Source organism: Lissotriton vulgaris, chromosome 5 (genome assembly GCF_964263255.1).
Source record: "Lissotriton vulgaris chromosome 5, aLisVul1.2, whole genome shotgun sequence".
NCBI classification, from domain to species: Eukaryota; Metazoa; Chordata; class Amphibia; order Caudata; family Salamandridae; genus Lissotriton; species Lissotriton vulgaris.
This window is the reverse complement of record NC_141693.1, coordinates 843,707,253-843,730,847: the sequence shown is the minus strand read 5'-3', so window position 1 is coordinate 843,730,847 and position 23,595 is coordinate 843,707,253. Positions and strand designations below refer to the sequence as shown.

Genomic DNA, 23,595 nt, shown 5'->3' with positions numbered 1-23,595 from the left:
GAGATGGTCAGTTTCGGTGAAAAATACTTAGAGGTATTTGAGAGTAGACGCCTTACGGACCTCTGAAAAATGCATTGCAACCCCAAGTCTGATCGCCCCTAAAATGTTGCTTGGGGGATTCGCCCTTTTTTTTTAACTCTTTATTCAAGACTGATTGCATCAAGGTGACAGTAGCACATTTAATGACATGGTACTTTCATCAGTCCCATTTTTTCTTTTCACCCTCCCCAGGAACTGCATAGTTAGTCATCTGCAAACATATCAAGAAAATAACAGCTTCTATCTCCCTCCCTCCCTCCCCTCCCCAACACACCCACCCCGTCCCACCCTCGTCTCCTGGTCGCAGTGATACAGCTATAGTATAGTGTCTTCTGATTCCTCACAATACTAAGCAAATCCGAACTTAGGCCAATGTGTGTCCTGTACGCTGCCCTGGGTGCCGGACTAACGTATCCTACCAACTTCACTCTCCGTGTAGACATCACTCCCCACCTCCTTGCGACTGTAGAAGGCCAACTCTCTGCAGCTCCATCAGCATCACTTCCCAGTCCTGTGCTAGGGGATATTTCCTCTGTCCTTTCTCTTCCTCCCTTCTTAGGGTCGACACCACCGCCCGGCCCTATTTCACTAGGTCTGTCTGCCATACGGTCGTTTGGGGTGTCCGGGGGGGGGGATTCGCCCTTAAATCCCTAGGAGCACACCGCCCCCTTATTTTCTGGATGAATTTCCTTATTAATCAGACCCATTGCCCTACCACAAAGTGAAATCTTGCTTTCCTATCACGCTCATGGGCTTTCCTCCTTGAAGGCGGCCACTGGACTTTTGTTCCTGACCTACAATTTCCCCCTCTCCCCCCTCCTTAGGTCAGATGTATGACAGAAGGCGCAGTGTGGATGTAAAATTTCAACCCAACAGTAGTTTGTCTCCTCAAATCAGCTTACCCTTTCCTACTAGAGTATGCTGGCCCACCTATCCTGAAACAAGCTCCGCGATCCCTCTCCCACCCTAAACCGTTTGCGGGGGTATTCAGGTTGTACATTTTACAACACATGCGTGTTGGGACCTTATAAGTATTTAGTTATTCAGCACAATATCCTTGGTGCAACAACATCAACTGCTGCATGGCTAAACACTTATAAGGTCCCAAAGGCGAGACCTATTGGCTATGCCAATGCTTGTTTCATTTGCAGTGTTTTTTTTTACTGCACTAGTTTAATTAAAAATCAAAAAACAAAGAAAACATTCAAACTAAACAAAAATGTCTCATACTTAGAGAGAGTTCTTTCTGTTGCAGAGAATTTTATGTTTTCAAAAGGCACATGGAAATATTACAATGTATAATGAACCTAAAGAGCCCATTGGGTAGAACTCCAATTTCAGATTGCGGGCTCCTTTAGTAAATAGAGAACATATTTATATTGTCAACACAAATGTATGAATGGCAGGATGAAGAATACAGAGATAAAGTACAAACATTACCTGCTCAATACCACTGTCATACGCTCGGCTTTCTTCACCAGAATCTGAAAAGGATTTGGACTCATGGACTCCCATGCTTACATCTGTTCCTTTGGGACTTTGATCTTCCAACTGGCAGCTGCTATTTTCTTTTTTCATCTTCTTGGATTTAGGAGCTTTAAGGTCGTCAGAGTTATCGTCTTTAAGATGCTTTAACTTCTTTGACTTTTTATGTTCCTTTGACTTTTTCTCTTTCTTTTCCTTCTGTTAGAATAAAAATATGTAGTTGAAACTAAAACAGAAAGCAACAACGATTTAGCAAGAACCCATTAGAATATGAGAGAACTGGAACATTTACACTTGCAACCAAAAGAAAAATCAGTAATTTCTTGATCAGATCTAAGATTTAATTGAAGACTCAAACGTGAGGGATGGTCATCAGATAAAGACTGCACAGTGGGGGGGGATGGGATATTTAAGAGTACTTACAACATATCAAATGTATCATTGCACTACACTCTACAACCTGTTATAAGGTGATTGTGGGTGGTGCCAGAGGATAGACTTTGAAGACAGACAGAATGGGGTAATGCAGTGCTGCTTATTGGCCCCACTTCCCTGCCTCCTAAATTTGTATGATCAACCAAGAACAATTACAAATTCTACAGGTTTCCTTATCATGCAAGGGTTACGCGCAATTCATAAAAGTATGCCGCTGATGTGATTCTATTTGATCTTACGCCTAAGGGTATTCAAAATTGCTAGGTCTAGGATAAACTGCAGGTCTATCTATGCAATTTCCCAGACCTTGAAAATTAAATATTCAAAAAGATGGTGTTGATTAGGAAAAAACAAAGAGGAAAGGTAGAGTCACCGGTAAACTGTTTTAGGAGATAGAAGGAAAATGTGAAAACCTACCCTTAATTGTGAAGTATCTTCTCCGACTGAAGGGGTAAAGCATTAGGCCATGGGAGGGAGGCAGGCCACATTATTTCTATCTATAAAGTTAAATTCCCGACTATACTACTATACCGAATCAACATTGTACCTCATGGGCAAGGCCACTGGAATTATGAGATAGTGCTGCTGCTGCAATAATTTTTCAATAATTATAGAATTGCCATATTTACCACATAATCCATCTTCAGCATAATCTGCAGATTTTAACACGAAAAACAATTTCTAGCACAAAAGGTTCAAAAGTTACTAAAAGTGCAGCAAAACGTGTTGCCACGCAGTGGAAGCCACTTTGCAAAGTTGGACTGGTCATCTTTTTGTTGCTTATTGGTATATTTGTGCGTTATCAATAATCAAAAGAGGGAGAGAGAGAAGTCCATGTGCCACTCAACTTCCCTTGGGTAGACATACAAAAATAAGGAGGAGTGGAAGAGATGGAAGAGCGGAAAATGATAACACTAAAATTGTAGGCTCAACAGTGATGTTCCACCAAAGATATATTTTCATTTGGTGTACTAAGTCACCGATTGTTACATATTAGGGTCTTTGATCCGAGACCGGATGAATTGTGGATCAAGTGATGGCCATTACCATCACTTGATTTAAGTGCCTAGACTGCTCCTTCCAAGCTGCTGATAAAATAATACGGAGATATTTGTACTTTACTTATAAAGCAACCCTGCCTTTATTTAAGTAGGTGACGGAAAACATCTGGAATACTGTGGCATTCGCCTTTCACCTGTACACCAGCAAGAATGTCATTAGTTACATTTCAAAATACCCTAATGGTCCAATAAGAGAATAAATACACAGCTTGCTGTTTTAAAAGAATTAACAGGACTTAGTCAAATGAGGTTTCCGGTCACAAGACAGTCTGCACTTGAACGCAAGCCTCTTCAACGACATTCCAACAAGGATTTATAGGAGTGGTGGAGCAACCCAACTCCAGTGATTCTTATACATCGAAACAACTCACCTCGCTGTAAGAAAGTGGCTCTATATATATACTGGACCAAAGTAAGGTACAGTGTGTATAGAGTCCCCAGAGGTATGGCAGAGGCTAAATTTAGATACAACCTTACTCTCTAAAGTGGTAGCTTGGTCGAGCAGTAAGGCAGTATCAGAGGACAGTGTGAAGCATTTGTTGTACACACTCAGTTAGCAAGTGGTCTCACACACTCAAGAACTGAACTCTAAGCCAATTGTTTTTTATCAAAAGATATAGTTGTTATATTTTAGAACCAACAAGGTATCTAAACAGACTTTTCTCAATATGAGTGACTTTAGGTATTTACTTTGCAAAAAGGTAATATACTTTTCATGTACAATAGCTACAGTGGTTGCAATAGGCAACACAATCGCAAACACAATTTAACATTGAGCTCAATGGGTTTTTCTACATAAATGCAGTTGATTACTTTATAAATTACTTCGTAACTCCAGGACTGGATCCTAGATTCAGTCCCGGGACCTAAGCTGAAAACAGTTTAGTAAAAGCGTTTTGGTTATTGCAGTGGTTTTGAAATAATATAACTGCATTTTAAAAGTTCACACTTTTCAGTGAAAACTCAGCAATGTTGTCCTATGGGAGGAAATTCAGGTCACAGGTAAAGTACATTCTTGTTACTTTTGTACTCCAGTAGTGGGCTCCCAAGTCCAACACTGGGATCTCTACCTAAGACAGGTAAACAATTATGGTTCAGTAGTTGGTATGATTTATACGGAATATTTGTAGTTTGCAAAAATCGACACTTAGAAGAAATTTCACAGAAAAACAGTCAATGGTTTCCTATGGAAGAAAATTCAGGTTACTGGTAAGTACAGATATAATTACTTCTGCGGATCAGTACTGGGCTAAAAAGGTACAGGACGGGCTTCTCTCCTGATCACAGCTGAGTAATTCGGAATTCGGCTGATTTTAGATGAATATTTTAAAGTTTCAGAACTTCACACTTTTCGAATCAAACCAGTCAATGTCATCTAATGGACGGAAAGTGAGTTATCGGTTTCCAGGTGAGTACTCAACTGGTGAAGTTAAGGTTCTGGGCATAGACTCATATGTCTCCCAGGGTCGGAAAGGTACAGTAGTTACACCCTAAGCAGCACAGGGGCAGCCGGGTGTAGGGAGAGTAGGCCCAATGCAATCCAAAGGAGGGTAGGGGCCTTCGGTTGGTGGTTGCAAGCAAGCAGGCCATGCGGCTGCGGGAGCAGAGCTCCTGGTCACTTACTCAGGGCAAGCGGGGAAGGAAAGTAGTGTAGATATTGCACTTCCAGCGGCACTCGGACGTCTGGGTGCAGGGTACTTTTGCGCCGTCGGGCGCTCAAGGTTATCCAATGGGAAAGTTAACATGCATTTGCAATGCAATAGGTCTCGCAATAGGAATGCTTGAGCTATTAGTATTGTAAATTACACATTTTTTATTTATGTTTTGGTTTTGAAAATAGCGAAATTAATAGCTTTGTCATTTACAATGCCAAGTTTTAACTTTTGCAAATGTGACACCTATAGCATTTGTAATGCAATATGTATTGTATTTACGTGACTTAGGTGTATTGATATTACAAATACCAATGGCTTTTAATTTTTATTAATAAATAATACTTAAACGGTTTGGGTAAACATCTTGAGGCACTGGAGGGGGACGTTCCGCATGTAGGAGAAGTCAACATCCCGGCTCTCCTATACGCGGACGACGCAGTCCTGATAGCACGTACCTGGCTGGGTCTTCAGCGTTTACTGGTATCATTTGGTGCCTTTATAGATCATTTGGATTTAAAAATCAACGCGAAGAAATCCCATACGATGGTGGTGGGTCGCCATAGAAATAAGGGTAGACCTATATCCTTTTTCTGCAAGGGTGAAGCAGTGTCCAGGGTGACAGCTTTCCCCTACCTCGGGGTTAGCTTCGATGACAAGGGCTCGTGGGGACTCCTCAGGTTCCCAACTGAGTAGCCGAATGCTACTCAGCTGTGCTGAGACACCTGATTACAGTGGAGCTGGAGTTTTTTTGGGGTGAAAGTGTGATGAAGTGGTGTATTAAAAATACCTCTGGGTCTCTACCTGATAATTACTTTTTTTCCAGTGGTTCAGGGTATTAAAAAAAAAAAAGCGTGGATAACTAAAAGAGACTTAATTGAGTCTCAGTTATCAGCTAGGTCGACATGTTTCAGCCCATGTAAAACAGTTGTGGGGCTTTTTCAGGACCATACTCCCAGTTAATAAGAAATGTGGTGTAGGTGAAAAAGCGAAAGCTGAGTGGCAAAAGGTAATTACACCATGGTTATATGCATTTTTCGTAGCCCACGCGCTAAGGTATGCTAACTTATGCTGTGTGAACTGACCGTTATTCGCGTCCACCTTTGAAAATTAACTGAAAAGGACAAGACAGTACAACATATAACATTTGAAATAGTCGTTCATTAGCGTTCTGAAGCGCACGCAGTGTCATTCAGACGTGTTGAACCACTCATTCACAAATAATTCATGTCAAACATTTGTATGTGAGGAAAACCACGCTTGTGACAGGGCTAGACATTGCGCTTCTATCGTGGTTGATCAGGTGATTCGTGTGGTGCTTAAAAAAACGTGTGAGAGGAGGAGCTACGCTAGCAACCAAGATGGAGGTCAGCGGAGCCGGGAGCTTACGCGGCTGTGTTCAGACAGATGATCCTGTCACATATCCTGATCATACGCCCGACCTCCGTGAAGATGAATCATTGCTGAGCCTGGTGGTGCAATCCCGAGAACTTTATCGCCCGGATTGACAGAGTTGTGTCGTGTTTTGGATTTCGGCCTAACCAAGCCTGTGAGCCGGGGCCTCGAGTACTGGCCCAGCCGGGTTGCAGTTGATCAACATCGGCCGTGGGACTCAGACAGGGTCCGGTCTTTTGCAGTGGAGATTCTCCTGGCCGACTCCGGTGGTGGTCTTTCGGTCCTATTGCTACTGAAGGAGTGGCAACAAGATCCGTCTGTGGCTGTGTGGGGTGGGGTGGGGGGTGGGGTCCCGTCCCGGCGACCCGGCTTGCCCTCCCCCGGGGTCCGCTGGGTTGGGGCCCTCGCTCGCGGCAGTGGGATACAGACCGAGGCCGTTTGGCTGACAATGCACCCTCCGTTGCCGTCCGCCCCGCTCTTGCCTATTTCCCCGGTGGGACCCGGCTCCCCGGGGAACGCTCCTGTGTTTGATTCCAAACGAGCGGAGATGGTCCGGACGAATTGTGAGCAGTCATTGAAGACCGTACTGGCCGCCATCGGAACTCTCATTTACATCTGGACGCCATTCTCCACAAAATGATCGCTGGTAACATCGAAACTGGGCGTCCGAGTCCGGGCTCGGATTCATCGCAAGATTCACAGTGTATTGAGTTCCCCACGATGCACATTGTTACGGAAGATGAGGGCCCCATGCAGGAAGTAGTATTGATGCCCTTTGTCAGAGGGCAAAGGAGTAATGGCTGACTTGGTTCTCCGACAAGATCGCAGCACCCACCATCGCTACAAATTGAGGTAGATCGGTTCGGTATTTCACTCCTGGGAACTCCCATGAATGCCTATTCGAAGACATTAGCGTCATTTCCCTCCCTGGTGGTTTTATTACAATTATGGCGGAAACAACATCTGGACCTAATGTCGGGGAGGACGATCCTTTGTGTGGTGGAAGTTTGCAAAGACTCAATGTATTTGACTTGCCCCGGACTGTGTTTTCTTGAACCACCTTCGAACTTTGAGTATCCTGAGACTGCGATGGTGTTATCGGCTAGAGTTCGCATGAAAGTTTGGAAGGGCCAAGGATGAGATGTGTCTGCCTGGGTCTGATTACGGGGCTTTAGAGGACACTGGTATTGCTACGATAATGCTGGCGAGAGGTTGGGCGGTGTTTTAACGTCTCCCCTGTGCTGTTGTAACGATAACTTCAAATTGCTTTTTGGTTATTATAGGGGTTGTTCGTTTCTGGCAGGGGGGAGGGAGACCGGGAGTCTGTATGTAACTCTCCTCCTCCATGTTTACTAGAGTTAGTATTAGTTAGTTGGGGCGACAGGCACACTGCTACTTGGGGTTAGGCGATTGCCATATGCAGGGGTGCGGTGTGGGGGGGATGGGTTTATTATTTTCTTTTTGTTTGTCTTCGAATGGTTTTCCTCCTTTTTCAATCTTCTCTTTAGGTCTCTCTTATCAGCAATATGCGAATTATCCCGATTTTGTTTTACCTTCCAGTGTCTGGTTTCCATGCTTTGTCTACTATTCAGATTTTATGGGTGGGAGGGTTCTGTGGAACTGCGCTTAAATTGTTTGTTGATTGTATGACTATTAATCCTGCTTCGTATTCATTAGCGCGGGCATATCAGCGATTCTCTGTTACTTTAAGTTTATCCTGTCTTTGTACCTCTCCGCCCTATTATTAAGTTGGTACTGTATGGTTCCAGATATGTGTATTTCGTTTTTCTTGTTTTAAAACAATAAAAAGGATGAAAAAAAACAAAAACAACAAAAAAAAACGTGTGAAGGCCTGATCATATCTGGCCAGGTATTGACAAAATAGGAAGCCGTGTGTCATTAACTGATGAAGCGCCATACGTAGAATATCTCTATCAATACCTTTTGTGAAGAGCGTGGCTCAAAATTAATCTAGTGGACCCGTGAATTACATAAATCCTATTATGGGAAGGAATGCAAGAAGGTATATTTACGTTAGTTACGGAAATACAACGTAAATCTGGTCCCGGATGGGGAGATCCCTTACTTCACTATTTGTATCGAAGGGCTCACCCGCCTATACACCTAATTTGGGCTCCGCAAGAAGCACGAAAGCGCGGGGTAAGGTGCTGTTCGCCAGTGCGTCACCTGCGTAGTGCGGAAGTTGTCTGAATGCTAACTTCACAGGAGTGGAGGGGCAGCGGGAAAACCTGTGCATGCGCAGTCTTTCCAAACCACAAAGTGTGATGATAATGCATCTCAAGCCTGTCCTTTTAACAGGACTACCAGAGCAGATATAATAATCGTACTAATATTAAAGTGCCATATGTTAATAGCAAAGGAGCTGATGTGGATGCTTATCCGGCGAAGTGCTGTGCTTTACATTATTAAGATAAAATAGCTGCGGAAGCATCTTAAGCCTGTCCTTTTAACAGGACTACCGGTGTAACACGATGTATCCTGTAGGATAGTGCTTGCACCAGTAAATAACAGTATTCATATTCAGGCGTATCTTATAACCATACACGATGTATCCTGTAGGGTCGTGCCCATATTTGTTACGGATGAAACTAAGGTCCCAAAGTTATTTCGATTAAACCTGAGGTAAAGCTAAGGAGAAATGTTACGGCTGGGGTCCAGTGATTAATCAGTTTGTCTTCATATTTTCACTTGATGACGTTTCTTCCTTGAAGGATAATTTATTCAGACTGTTCCATGGAATATTATCGTTTAGCCCATGTAGATGGGTGGATAATAGATATATCCATGGTTGTTCTTTCTCCAGCAGTAGTTGTTGATTAGAGGTGATATCCAGGTGTTCAATGATGGTCCATTCCATATCATTTGTGATGTGGCCACTTTCCAGAAAATGGTTTGTCATTAGAGTTTTATTTCTTTTGCATCGAATATTGCTTCTTGGTTCGCATATTCGGGTCTTCACTTTCCGACTGATCATACCGACGTACCTTAGATTTCATGGGCACATGATTAAGTATATTGCATTTGAAGTGTTGCAATTTGTGTGTTTGCGTAATTCCCACACTTTGCCTGGTTTGAAATTTAGAGATTTTGTGGATTTTGTTAAGTGGCACACACTGCAGTCGCCGCAGAGGAAGTTGTCTGTAATCTTTGGTAGGCCCCATGCATTTTGTATGGTGTTAGTTTGTTTTATTGGTTGTGGCAGTCGGGTTGACACTAGTTTGTCTTTCGGGCTCCTTCCCTTTCGGTAAGAGAATAAGGGTTTCTCCCATTATTGGTTGCCTGAATGGAGTATCTTCCAATCATTTTGGATGATTTTTGATACTTTGTTGGACAAGTCATTGAATGTGGTTACGCAAGTCAGTGGAGTTGATTGTTCTGTAGGTGGTTTCTGTTCGAGAAGGGCATCTCAGTTCTGGCTGCGTGCCCTTTTCTTCGCTTTATCAGGGATTCTTTTTGGGTACCTTCGGAACTTCAGTTTGTGTGACAATGTTTCGGCTTGCTTTTTGAAATCTTGGAGATTGCTACAGTTTCTTCGTAGTCGCAGGTTTTGTCCGTATGGCAAGTTCTCTCTGAGAGGGCGAGGGTGGAAGCTAGTGTAGTGCAGCAAAGAATTCTTCGCAGTGGTCTTAAAATGAGTCCTTGTGTCCAGTTTGCTGTTTGTATGGGAGATGTCTAGATCCAGGAATGTGATTGTTTGACTGCTCTTTGTGTAAGTGAATTTAAGGTTGGGGTCTTGACCATTTATCCACACGAAAAAGGAGTACAGAGATTCTTCGGTGCCTTACCAAATGAGGAGAATATCGTCAATGTATCTCTTATAGAATAGTATGATGGTAATAGGTGGATTGTCAGGATTAAATAAATGTGTCATTTCAAAGTTATAGACGTACAATCCTGCCACACTAGGGGCAAAAGTGCTGCCCATAGATGTACCATATGTTTGCAGGTACAGTTGACCTTCAAATTCAAAATAATTTTCTTTTAGCGCCAGGTTTGCACATGCAAGGACAAAGGATTTTGAGGTTTTATGTTCCCAATTGCTGGTGTTTAGTGAGACATCCAGTACTACGAGCGTGTCATCTTGCGGTAGGCTCGTGTATAGACTTTCTATGTCCAGGCGTACCAAAAATGATGTGTTTGGATCAAAGGTGAAATCCTTGATTTGTCCAAGAAGATCCTTGGTGTCCTTGAGATAAGTGCTGGTGGCCTTTACAATAGGTTGTAGGTAGGAGTCGCAAAATTCGGACAGGGGTTCTAGAAGAGATCCAATGCCCGATACTATCAGGCATCCTGGTGGTATTTTGTTTTGTGCATTTATGTAATTCACGTGTCCTTTAGATTAATTTTTGGCCACGCTCTTCACAAAATGTATTGATAGAGCTATTCCACGTACGGCGCTTCATCAGTTAATGACACACAGCTTCCTATTTCATCAATAGAAGGCCAGAAATTATCGGGCCTTCACACGTTTTTTAAGCGCCACAGGATTAACGTAATCAACCATGATGGAAGGTCTAGCCCTGTCAACAAGCATGTTTTTCCTCACATACAAATGTTTATGACATGCATGACTTGTGAATGAGAGGTTCAACACGTCTGAATGACACTACGTGTTCTCCATAACGCTAATGAATGACTATTTAAAATTGTATATGTTAAACATCGTACTGTCTTGTTTAAAGGTAATTTTCAAAGGTGGACAAGAATTACGGTCAGTTCACACAGCACAAGTTAGCACACCTTAGCGCGTGGGCTTTGAAAAATGCATATACATGTGGCGTAATTACATTTTGCCACTCACTTTTCACTTTTAATTCACTGCGAGTATGGTCCTGAAGAAAGCCTCACAACTTTTTTACATGGGCTGAAACATGTCGACATAGCTGATAACTGAGACTCAATTAAGTCTCCTTTAGTTATCCACTCATTTTTATTATACCCTGGACCACTGGGAATAAAGTAATCAGGTAGAGATCCAGGGGTATTTTTAATACACCACTTCATCACACTTTCAACAAAAAAGACTCCAGCTCCACTGTAATCAGTTGTCGCAGCACAACCGAGAAGCATTCGGCTACTCAACTGGGAACCCGATGATGCATGAAACTAACTAGGTTAGTGTGTGCGGGTCCTTTACCACACATATGCCTTACAATGCAGATAAGTATAAATATGGCAAGTGTGAGGGTTCTTCTAACAAACCCTTGCGGTGCCGGACACTGCAGTATTGGACAAACTGCGAGACAGGTCAGTCCTAGTTGTTTTCTAGTATTTACCAAGGGACAAGGACGGCCCACAATTAGTCCTAGCTCTCCCATTTGTTTATCATAGTACTTGGCAGTGTGCAGCTGCGAGGGCACTTATAAATTATCTCACGTACATCGCTGGTGAAACTCACCATGGCAGAACTTCCGGGTTTCACTTTTTCAGAGGAAGTGGTCAACAATATTTTATCAGCTGCACCATTACTAGCTGATCTCAACATTTCAAAAACAATATCACAAAGCTCTGACTGGGAAACACTCACAGAGATGAAACGTAATAACATCAGGACAATATTACATGGAGTCATCTTAACCGAATACCTCTGGAACAATATAGCACCCAGAGGGTTGATTGTAACAAACGCACCGAGGATCTTTCTGGATGATGCAATGTTCAGAAGAGATAGGGCCAAAATTGCCTGGCAGTGTACCAGGGATTGTATTGTATTGTTTATACAAACAGCTAAGAGACTATCTGAGGTAATATTAGAGATCACTGTAACTGAAAAACAACTCTGGACTACCCTTACAGTTTTAAGAAAAGACTGGACGAGATCAACAAGGAAATCAAGGAATACAAGGAAAATTTGACACAAATTTCAGAACGATCTTTAAAAATTCTCTTATGCAAAAACATATCCATATTCAGAAGCGGATTACCAACAACCAAAAAGATAAGACTCTTCAGGAGGCTCAGAAGACAACTCCTCAGTGAGTAGCAGCTCTAGCACATACATCTCAAGAAACAAACAAAGAGGAAGAGGGAGACAAAATAGATGGCAGCAACCGTGGCAACAAGGACAACCAGGAAACCAAATGCAGTTCCATAATCCCTACGCCCAAATGCCACCACCCATGATGTTTGGGTGTAATCCACCATATGCTCCAACCTCATACACAATTAATGAACCAAAACCAGTTGCTTCCTTTCTTTAGGGAACGGCCGCAGAGGAAGAGGCAAGCGCAGTAGGCAAACACAGGCACACTGGGAAGACAACCAATACCAAGGAGCGAACACCAGGAGCATGACCAGAGACCAACAACCAGGAGCGAGCTCCAGCAGGACCTAGTGACCAGCTATTCGGAACATAATCTGACCCCTAAAGAAAAGGAGGTGTTGAACAAAGGCCTTGGGTTCATTTCTACAGCCCATCTTGATAAGTTTCGCCTTCATTGCGAGATGGCAGAGTTTTTCAGGAAACAAACTCAAGGCTTTCGTCAAAGACCAACCTCCAGAAGAAAACACCCAAGAAAAAGGTGTTACAGGGCTCAGAACCAAATCTAACTTCCTACCAGCTACCAACCATACTGGTTGAAGTGGCTGCTTTTGAACAAGCCTTGTTCAAGTACATTGAAGCCCTTGAAGAAGAAACAAGCATTGGAAATGCAATAGGGCTCGCATTAGGAAAGTTTGAGCTATTGGTCTTATAAATGAATTTTTTTTTTATTTATGTGTTATTTTTTAAAATAGCTAAATTAATAGCTTTGTCATTTACAATGCCAATAGTTATAACTTTCGCAAATGTGACACCTATAGCATTTGTAATGCAACATGTTTTGTATTTACGTGACTTAGATGTATTGATATTACAAATAACAATGGCTTTTAATTTTTAAAAATAATTAATACTTAAATAATTTATTTAATTTGTAATGGCAATAGCTTAAACTTTTGTAAATAACTTTTGTGAAGATTATGTTCAGTGTTTTATATTGTGACGAAAATTCAAGAACAGAAGTGAAATATGAACATCTTTTTGTGATTTGTAATAAAGCGTGAAAGCTTGAAAACAGCTTGAAACATTGAAAGAACATATTTGAACCAGTGATGCTGTGGTTGCGCTGAGTGATGCTGTGGTTGCGCTGAGAGATGCTGTGGTTGCGCTGAGAGATGCTGTGGTTGCGCTGAGAGATGCTGTGGTTGCGCTGAGAGATGCTGTGGTTGCGCTGAGAGATGCTGTGGTTGCGCTGAGAGATGCTGTGGTTGCGCTGAGAGATGCTGTGGTTGCGCTGAGAGATGCTGTGGTTGCGCTGAGAGATGCTGTGGTTGCGCTGAGAGATGCTGTGGTTGCGCTGAGAGATGCTGTGGTTGCGCTGAGAGATGCTGTGGTTGCGCTGAGAGATGCTGTGGTTGCGCTGAGAGATGCTGTGGTTGCGCTGAGTGGTATGTGCATCGGTGGAGCTTAGCGGGTGCATCAGTGGAGCTGTTTGGGGGGTGCATTGGTGGAGCTTAGTTGGAGCATCGGCGGAGCTGTGTGGTGGGTGCATCGGCGGAGCTGTGTGGTGGGTGCATCGGCGGAGCTGTGTGGTGGGTGCATCGGCGGAGCTGTGTGGTGGGTGCATCGGCGGAGCTGTGTGGTGGGTGCATCGGCGGAGCTGTGTGGTGGGTGCCTCGGCGGAGCTGTGTGGTGGGTGCCTCGGCGGAGCTGTGTGGTGGGTGCCTCGGCGGAGCTGTGTGGTGGGTGCCTCGGCGGAGCTGTGTGGTGGGTGCATCAGTGGAGCTGTGTGGTGGGGTCATCTGTGGAGGTCTGTGGTGGGTGCATCGGTGGAGCTGTGTCGGTGGAGCTGTGTGGTGGGTGCATCGGTGGAGCTGTGTGGTGGGTGCATCGGTGGAGCTGTGTGGTGGGTGCCTTGGTGGAGCTGTATGGTGGGTGCCTCGGTGGAGCTGTGTGGTGGGTGCCTCGGTGGAGCTGTGTGGTGGGTGCCTCGGTGGAGCTGTGTGGTGGGTGCCTCGGTGGAGCTGTGTGGTGGGTGCATTGGTGGAGGTGTGTCGGTGGAGCTGTGTGGTGGGTGCCTCGGTGGAGCTGTGTGGTGGGTGCCTCGGTGGAGCTGTGTGGTGGGTGCCTCGGTGGAGCTGTGTGGTGGGTGCCTCGGTGGAGCTGTGTGGTTGGTGCATCTGTGGAGCTGTGTGGTGGGTGCCTCTGTGGAGCTGTGTGGTGGGTGCCTCGGTGGAGCTGTGTGGTGGGTGCCTCGGTGAAGCTGTGTGGTGGGTGCCTCGGTGGAGCTGTGTGGTGGGTGCCTCGGTGGAGCTGTGTGGTGGGTGCCTCGGTGGAGCTGTGTGGTGGGTGCCTCGGTGGAGCTGTGTGGTGGGTGCCTCGGTGGAGCTGTGTGGTGGGTGCCTCGGTGGAGCTGTGTGGTGGGTGCCTCGGTGGAGCTGTGTGAGGGGTGCATCGGTGGAGCTGTGTAGGTGGAGCTGTGTGGTGGGTGCCTTGGTGGAGCTGTATGGTGGGTGCCTTGGTGGAGCTGTATGGTGGGTGCCTTGGTGGAGCTGTGTGGTGGGTGCCTTGGTGGAGCTGTGTGGTGGGTGCATCGGTGGAGCTGTGTGGTGGGTGCATCGGTGGAGCTGTGTGGTGGGTGCATCGGTGGAGCTGTGTGGTGGGTGCATCGGTGGAGCTGTGTGGTGGGTGCATCGGTGGAGCTGTGTGGTGGGTGCCTCGGTGGAGCTGTGTGGTGGGTGCCTCGGTGGAGCTGTGTGGTGGGTGCCTCGGTGGAGCTGTGTGGTGGGTGCCTCGGTGGAGCTGTGTGGTGGGTGCCTCGGTGGAGCTGTGTGGTGGGTGCCTCGGTGGAGCTGTGTGGTGGGTGCCTCGGTGGAGCTGTGTGGTGGGTGCCTCGGTGGAGCTGTGTGGTGGGTGCCTCGGTGGAGCTGTGTGGTGGGTGCCTCGGTGGAGCTGTGTGGTGGGTGCCTCGGTGGAGCTGTGTGGTGGGTGCCTCGGTGGAGCTGTGTCTTGGGTGCATCAGTGGAGCTGTGTGGTGGGGTCATCTGTGGAGGTCTGTGGTGGGTGCATCGGTGGAGCTGTGTCGGTGGAGCTGTGTGGTGGTTGCATCGGTGGAGCTGTGTGGTGGGTGCATTGGTGGAGCTGTGTCAGTGGAGCTGTGTGGTGGGTGCATCGGTGGAGCTGTGTGGTGGGTGCCTCGGTGGAGCTGTGTGGTGGGTGCCTCGGTGGAGCTGTGTGGTGGGTGCCTCGGTGGAGCTGTGTGGTGGGTGCCTCGGTGGAGCTGTGTGGTGGGTGCCTCGGTGGAGCTGTGTGGTGGGTGCCTCGGTGGAGCTGTGTGGTGGGTGCATCTGTGGAGCTGTGTGGTGGGTGCATCTGTGGAGCTGTGTGGTGGGTGCCTCGGTGGAGCTGTGTGGTGGGTGCCTCGGTGGAGCTGTGTGGTGGGTGCCTCGGTGGAGCTGTGTGGTGGGTGCCTCGGTGGAGCTGTGTGGTGGGTGCCTCGGTGGAGCTGTGTGGTGGGTGCCTCGGTGGAGCTGTGTGGTGGGTGCCTCGGTGGAGCTGTGTGGTGGGTGCCTCAGTGGAGCTGTGTGGTGGGTGCATAGGTGGAGCTGTGTGGTGGGTGCCTCGGTGGAGCTGTGTGGTGGGTGCATCGGTGGAGCTGTGTAGGTGGAGCTGTGTGGTGGGTGCCTTGGTGGAGCTGTGTGGTGGGTGCCTTGGTGGAGCTGTGTGGTGGGTGCCTTGGTGGAGCTGTGTGGTGGGTGCCTTGGTGGAGCTGTGTGGTGGGTGCATCGGTGGAGCTGTGTGGTGGGTGCATCGGTGGAGCTGTGTGGTGGGTGCATTGGTGGAGCTGTGTGGTGGGTGCATTGGTGGAGCTGTGTCAGTGGAGCTGTGTGGTGGGTGCATCGGTGGAGCTGTGTGGTGGGTGCCTCGGTCGAGCTGTGTGGTGGGTGCCTCGGTCGAGCTGTGTGGTGGGTGCCTCGGTCGAGCTGTGTGGTGGGTGCCTCGGTCGAGCTGTGTGGTGGGTGCCTCGGTGGAGCTGTGTCTTGGGTGCATCAGTGGAGCTGTGTGGTGGGGTCATCTGTGGAGCTGTGTGGTGGGTGCATCGGTGGAGGTGGGTGCATCAGTGGAGCTGGGTGGTGGGTGCATCGGTGGAGCTGGGTGGTGGGTGCATCGGTGGAGCTGGGTGGTGGGTGCATCGGTGGAGCTGGGTGGTGGGTGCATCGGTGGAGCTGGGTGGTGGGTGCATCTGTGGAGCTGGGTGGTGGGTGCATCTGTGGAGCTGGGTGGTGGGTGCATCTGTGGAGCTGGGTGGTGGGTGCATCTGTGGAGCTGGGTGGTGGGTGCATCTGTGGAGCTGGGTGGTGGGTGCATCTGTGGAGCTGGGTGGTGGGTGCATCTGTGGAGCTGGGTGGTGGGTGCATCTGTGGAGCTGGGTGGTGGGTGCATCTGTGGAGCTGGGTGGTGGGTGCATCTGTGGAGCTGGGTGGTGGGTGCATCTGTGGAGCTGGGTGGTGGGTGCGTCGGTGGAGCTGTGTGGTGGGTGCTTCGGTGGAGCTGTGTGGTGGGTGCTTCGGTGGAGCTGTGTGGTGGGTGCTTCGGTGGAGCTGTGTGGTGGGTGGCTCTGTGGAGCTGTGTGGTGGGTGGCTCTGTGGAGCTGTGTGGTGGGTGGCTCTGTGGAGCTGTGTGGTGGGTGGCTCTGTGGAGCTGTGTGGTGGGTGGCTCTGTGGAGCTGTGTGGTGGGTGGCTCTGTGGAGCTGTGTGGTGGGTGCATAGGTGGAGCTGTGTGGTGGGTGCATAGGTGGAGCTGTGTGGTGGGTGCATAGGTGGAGCTGTGTGGTGGGTGCATAGGTGGAGCTGTGTGGTGGGTGCATAGGTGGAGCTGTGTGGTGGGTGCATAGGTGGAGCTGTGTGGTGGGTGCATAGGTGGAGCTGTGTGGTGGGTGCATAGGTGGAGCTGTGTGGTGGGTGCATAGGTGGAGCTGTGTGGTGGGTGCATCGGTGGAGCTGTGTGGTGGGTGCCTCGGTGGAACTGTGTGGTGGGTGCATCGGTGGAGCTGTGTAGGTGGAGCTGTGTGGTGGGTGCCTTGGTGGAGCTGTATGGTGGGTGCCTTGGTGGAGCTGTGTGGTGGGTGCATCGGTGGAGCTGTGTGGTGGGTGCATCGGTGGAGCTGTGTGGTGGGTGCATTGGTGGAGCTGTGTCAGTGGAGCTGTGTGGTGGGTGCATTGGTGGAGCTGTGTCAGTGGAGCTGTGTGGTGGGTGCATCGGTGGAGCTGTGTGGTGGGTGCCTCGGTGGAGCTGGGTGCATCAGTGGAGCTGTGTGGTGGGTGCATCGGTGGAGCTGTGTGGTGGGTGCATCGGTGGAGCTGTGTGGTGGGTGCCTCGGTGGAGCTGTGTGGTGGGTGCCTCGGTGGAGCTGTGTGGTGGGTGCCTCGGTGGAGCTGTGTGGTGGGTGCCTCGGTGGAGCTGTGTGGTGGGTGCATTGGTGGAGCTGTGTGGTGGGTGCATTGGTGGAGCTGTGTCAGTGGAGCTGTGTGGTGGGTGCATCGGTGGAGCGGTGTGGTGGGTGCATCGGTGGAGCGGTGTGGTGGGTGCATCGGTGGTGTGGTGGGTGCCTCGGTGGAGCTGTGTGGTGGGTGCCTCGGTGGAGCTGTGTCTTGGGTGCATCAGTGGAGCTGTGTGGTGGGGTCATCTGTGGAGCTCTGTGGTGGGTGCATCGGTGGAGCTGTGTCGGTGCAGCTGTGTGGTGGTTGCATCAGTGGAGCTGTGTGGTGGGTGCATCGGTGGAGCTGTGTCGGTGGAGCTGTGTGGTGGGTGCATCTTTGGAGGTGGGTGCCTCGGTGGAGCTGTGTGGTGGGTGCCTCGGTGGAGCTGTGTGGTGGGTGCCTCGGTGGAGCTGTGTGGTGGGTGCATCTGTGGAGCTGTGTGGTGGGTGCATCTGTGGAGCTGTGTGGTGGGTGCCTCGGTAGAGCTGTGTGGTGGGTGCCTCGGTAGAGCTGTGTGGTGGGTGCCTCGGTGGAGCTGTGTGGTGGGTGCATCGGTGGAGCTGTGTGGTGGGTGCATCGGTGGAGCTGTGTGGTGGGTGGCTCGGTGGAGCTGTGTGGTGGGTGGCTCGGTGGAGCTGTGTGGTGGGTGCCTCGGTGGAGCTGTGTGGTGGGTGCCTCGGTGGAGCTGTGTGGTGGGTGCCTCGGTGGAGCTGTGTGGTGGGTGCCTCGGTGGAGCTGTGTGGTGGGTGCCTCGGTGGAGCTGTGTGGTGGGTGCCTCGGTGGAGCTGTGTGGTGGGTGCCTCGGTGGGGCTGTGTGGTGGGTGCCTCGGTGGAGCTGTGTGGTGGGTGCATCGGTGGAGCTGTGTGGTGGGTGCATCGGTGGAACTGTGTGGTGGGTGCATCGGTGGAGCTGTGTAGGTGGAGCTGTGTGGTGGGTGCCTTGGTGGAGCTGTGTAGGTGGAGCTGTGTGGTGGGTGCCTTGGTGGAGCTGTATGGTGGGTGCCTTGGTGGAGCTGTGTGGTGGGTGCATCGGTGGAGCTGTGTGGTGGGTGCATCGGTGGAGCTGTGTGGTGGGTGCATCGGTGGAGCTGTGTGGTGGGTGCATCGGTGGAGCTGTGTGGTGGGTGCATCGGTGGAGCTGTGTGGTGGGTGCATCGGTGGAGCTGTGTGGTGGGTGCCTCTGTGGAGCTGTGTGGTGGGTGCCTGTGGAGCTGTGTCAGTGGAGCTGTGTGGTGGGTGCATCGGTGGAGCTGTGTGGTGGGTGCCTCGGTGGAGCTGTGTGGTGGGTGCATCGGTGGAGCTGTGTGGTGGGTGCATCGGTGGAGCTGTGTGGTTGGTGCCTCGGTGGAGCTGTGTGGTTGGTGCCTCGGTGGAGCTGTGTGGTGGGTGCATCGGTGGAGCTGTGTGGTGGGTGCATCGGTGGAGCTGTGTGGTGGGTGCATCGGTGGAGCTGTGTGGTGGGTGCCTCGGTGGAGCTGTGTGGTGGGTGCCTCGGTGGAGCTGTGTGGTGGGTGCCTCGGTCGAGCTGTGTCTTGGGTGCATCAGTGGAGCTGTGTGGTGGGGTCATCTGTGGAGCTCTGTGGTGGGTGCATTGGTGGAGCTGTGTCGGTGGAGCTGTGTGGTGGTTGCATCAGTGGAGCTGTGTGGTGGATGCATTGGTGGAGCTGTGTCGGTGGAGCTGTGTGGTGGGTGCATCGGTGGAGGTGGGTGCATCAGTGGAGCTGTGTGGTGGGTGCATCTGTGGAGCTGTGTGGTGGGTGCATCTGTGGAGCTGTGTGGTGGGTGCATCTGTGGAGCTGTGTGGTGGGTGCATCGGTGGAGCTGTGTGGTGGGTGCATCGGTGGAGCTGTGTGGTGGGTGCATCGGTGGAGCTGTGTGGTGGGTGCATCGGTGGAGCTGGGTGGTGGGTGCATCGGTGGAGCTGGGTGGTGGGTGCATCTGTGGAGCTGGGTGGTGGGTGCATCTGTGGAGCTGGGTGGTGGGTGCATCTGTGGAGCTGGGTGGTGGGTGCATCTGTGGAGCTGGGTGATGGGTGCATCTGTGGAGCTGGGTGGTGGGTGCATCTGTGGAGCTGGGTGGTGGGTGCATCTGTGGAGCTGGGTGGTGGGTGCATCTGTGGAGCTGTGTGGTGAGTGCATCGGTGGAACTGTGTGGTGGGTGGATCGGTGGAGCTGTGTGGTGGGTGCATCGGTGGAGCTGTGTAGGTGGAGCTGTGTGGTGGGTGGCACTTTTTATAAATCATTAGTAAAAGAGATCAATGAAATTCAACTAAAACCCATATATAGCAGAAGAGGAGAAAGCTCTAGTAACGGGATTCAGGATGAATGTATATCTTTGAAGCAAATCGCCAGCATGTGAAAGGTGTAAAATAGCAATCAGCATAAAACGAAAATGCCAGCAAAAGACTTTATAAAATTCTGTGTGGCCCTGATAAAATAATTAGAGCGTTAATAGCAATCAGCATAAAACGAAAATGCCAGCAAAAGACTTTATAAAATTCTGTGTGGCCCTGATAAAATAATTAGAGCGTTTATTATATCATGACCAACAATGGTTATTGTTTCAAGAGCAGCATGCGAGATGGTTAGGGGCTGCAATATAAACAAGCCCTCTGCATTGCTGTGGTGGGAAGGGGGGCTGGGAGAGGCAAGAAGGGAAGAATAGGGGCCCGGGAGCAGCAGCCTTTGATGTGCTGACCGGCCGGCCGTGCATGACTAATTAGGGGAGGAGAAATGCCGGCTGAGGGAAGCTTGAGATGCCCGAGGAGGCTGGTGGCTTTGATGTGCACGCGCTCTCGGGCACTCAAAGAAATCGCCGAGTTGGTTTAACTCTGTTTAAGCTGCAATATAGCTCGCCAGCTATGCGCAAGCGCACAGCAGGCGAGCCCTAAAAATGTTTACATTGTATTTCCGTAGCCAACGTAAATATACCTTCTTGCATTCCTTCCCATAATAGGATTTATGTAATTCACGGGTCCACTAGATTAATTTTGGGCCACGCTCTTTACTAAATGTATTGATCGAGCTATTCCACATACGGCGCTTAATCAGTAAATGACGCACTGCTTCCTATTTAGTCAATACCAGGCCTGATATTATCGGGCCTTCTCGCTTTTAAGCGACACAGTAATCAAGCAAATCAACCACGAAGCGCAATGTCTAGCCCGGTCACAAGCATGTTTTTCCTCCCATACAACAAATATTTATGACATGCATGACTTGTGAATGAGTGGTTCAACACGTATGTGACACCGCGTGTTCTTCATAACGCTAATGAATGACTATTTCAAATGTTATATGTTAAATGGCGTACTGTCTTGTCTTGGTTGCATTCCTTTACAGGTAGTTTTCAAAGGTGTACGCGAATTACGGTCAGTTCACACAGCATAAGTTAGCACACCTTAGCGCATGTCCTATGAAAAATGCATATATACGTGGCGTAATTACCTTTTGCCACACACTTTTCCACCTACACCACATTTTTTATTCGCTGTGAGTATGGTCCTGAAGAAAGCCCCACAACAGTTTTACATGGGCTGAAAAATGTCTTAGTTATCCACTCGTTTTTATTATACCCTGGACCACTGGGATTGAAGTAATTATCAGGTAGAGACCCCGAGGTATTTTTAATACACCACTTCAAAACACTTTCACACAAAAAACTTCAGCTCCACTGTAATCAGGTGTCGCAGCACAGCTGCATAGCATGTGGCTACTCAGCTGGGAACCAGATGAAGAAGCATGAAACCAACTAGGTTGGAGTGCGAGGTTCCTTTACCACACATGCCTTTACAATGAAGGTAAGTATAAATAAGGCAAGTTATTTCTATATATATTTTTTTTTGGGGGGGGGGGCTGTTTCTATTTGCCCTACCCACCCCAAAACCCTAAAATACCCATACCACGCTTTATCCCTACCCACCCGTAACCCGTAAAATCCCTTTACCACCCTATACCCTTGTCCATTCTTAAACCCTAAAAATACCCTTAACATCCAATCCCCTTACCCACCCCTAATCCCTCAAATTACACTTACCACTCTATACCCCTATCAATCTCTAAACCCTAAAATAGCTTTGGCACCATTTCCCCTTACCGACCCCTAAACCTTTAAATGTGTGGCTAGAGAGATACATTTATACTTACCTTAAATACACTTACCATGCGCAGTAAAGGCATGCATGGTAAAAATCTTCATGGTAAAGGCACTACATGCTAATTCCTGCTCTGTAAAGGCTGTTTCCCATTCTGTTAGTTCAGTGCCAGGATGCCTTGGCGGATTCATAGCACATTATAAGTAACAACAACTCAAATTAAATCATATCTTGCATTTTTAGGTTTTCAAAATACGTATTGATTCTATCAGGCACTAAACCTGGAAATGAGGAGGTTGTGGCTTTTGTCCTTTGAAGATGGAGCATGGTCATCTGAGGGCTAGCTCAGGTGTCTGACCATGGGCACACTTAGACTACGCTCAGCTATGTGACACTATATCATATACGTCTAACCAGAGGCATACCTCTGCTGCCTAAAGCACAGTTTCTCTGAGTGCATTGTAAGAGATGTAGAACTTGTTTTAACGTATGCCTTGTGTTGATTTTCTCTGGGATGGTGTATATGCAAAGGCAGTACGTCAGCACAAATTGTGTAGGCATTGCATCACTTTTATCCTGCCTCTTTCAACTCCTTCAAAATAGTATAAATTGAAAGCAAAATGATTTTGAACCCTTATTCTACTGTCAACCTAAGCCTGGGTCTGTCAAACGTAGCATAACTCTGATATTGTGTATGATAACTTACCAATGCAAAGGCACTGCACAATGAAAACACATAGTGCACTACTTGTTCCAATGTTAATATGTTGTCTTCCGTTCACTTTTATGCCCCATTCAAGGTCCCCCCTTTTGTCTACCGAGGCCAGACTAATTGCTGTAATTAGCAAACATATGAGAACAACCATCATAGAGAATGCAATCCCTCTTTTCAAAGCAAATTTGGTGAAATGTGTAACAAATGTTGCATTTTATGATGCATATTGCTCCTGAAGGATTTAAAAACACAATTAATACTTTAGTGGGTCTAACATTAAATATGCTGGGGTCTTCATAATAGAATTAAATTAACTCTAGTATGTTTACAACAGACCCATCAAATAGATTTGCCCCCCTCATCAAATGTGACAACCAAGATTAACTCCAGCGTTTCGTTGAGGTAAATTAGAGTCATCTAATTGAAGTCCAGAAAGTAGCTTGTGAAAACCTTGAGATAGTTGGAGGTGTATCCACCATGAATACTAACGAATGTACGAACCTTGTAGTTAGGTCTTGGAATACCGCAGGGGTTAAAACTAAACTGGGTAATCCAGAATAGCTGGAGACAGTTTAGCAATCACAGTTAAAAACAAACACAGAGGGCAGGGGCTAATAGAACAGCACCCAACAAATTGAATTGTGTCCTAGAGTAACAGAGAGGTGCACGAAACCAGGGAGTACTTCCCTCTATACTCCCCACAATATGGAACAAAGTCCACAACAAATCGCACAGCAAAAAGGTTTTAGCACTCATATATATATATAAATTGTTATATTGTGTTATAGTCCACAAATTATTAGCACAATGAAGAATTGTTCAACTCCTGTTTGTATTTCAAATATGGTTTTCACTTTATTTTTTTTCATCAACGGATTCACTCCACAGTTACAAAAAGCATAGCCAACGCGTTTCGTCTACTAAGATTTCTTCTGGCCTTAATAGTATGGCAAAAAGTGTTGTATCCCATCTTGTGGTATTCCTATCCCGAACAAGTTATTTCTTTATTACTTCACGCTTCCTTGTGGCCTGATAACCACTTCTCACTCTCGTCAAAAAGTAATACGCGAAAGAGTCGAAGCTTGTCTTCACGAAACTTGGGCGGCTGACTATTTGATGTGGAAGGTTATTCTTCGTTTCTAACTCCAGCCTGCCCCTTCGAGGAGGCCGGGCTATGGGGAGGGGGGGTTGGTTTTGGTCTAGCTTTACTAATTTCTACAACTATACTCTTAAAATTG

The 23,595-nt window shown here is 48.1% G+C and overlaps 1 protein-coding gene across 3 annotated transcripts in view; it reads right to left on the bottom strand.

Moving 5' to 3' along the window:
- The window catches only part of LOC147711676 (nucleolar RNA helicase 2-like), a 490,700-nt gene that overhangs the window by 457,275 nt on the left and 9,830 nt on the right, over nt 1–23,595 (bottom strand). For 2 of the 3 annotated variants that reach the window (XM_086922391.1, XM_086922393.1), the window contains exon 2: nt 1,480–1,722. In XM_086922391.1, the coding sequence (XP_086778517.1) occupies nt 1,480–1,722 (243 nt within the window). The remainder of the gene's footprint in view (nt 1–1,479; nt 1,723–23,595) is intronic. The other variant, XM_086922392.1, reaches the window with a different exon arrangement.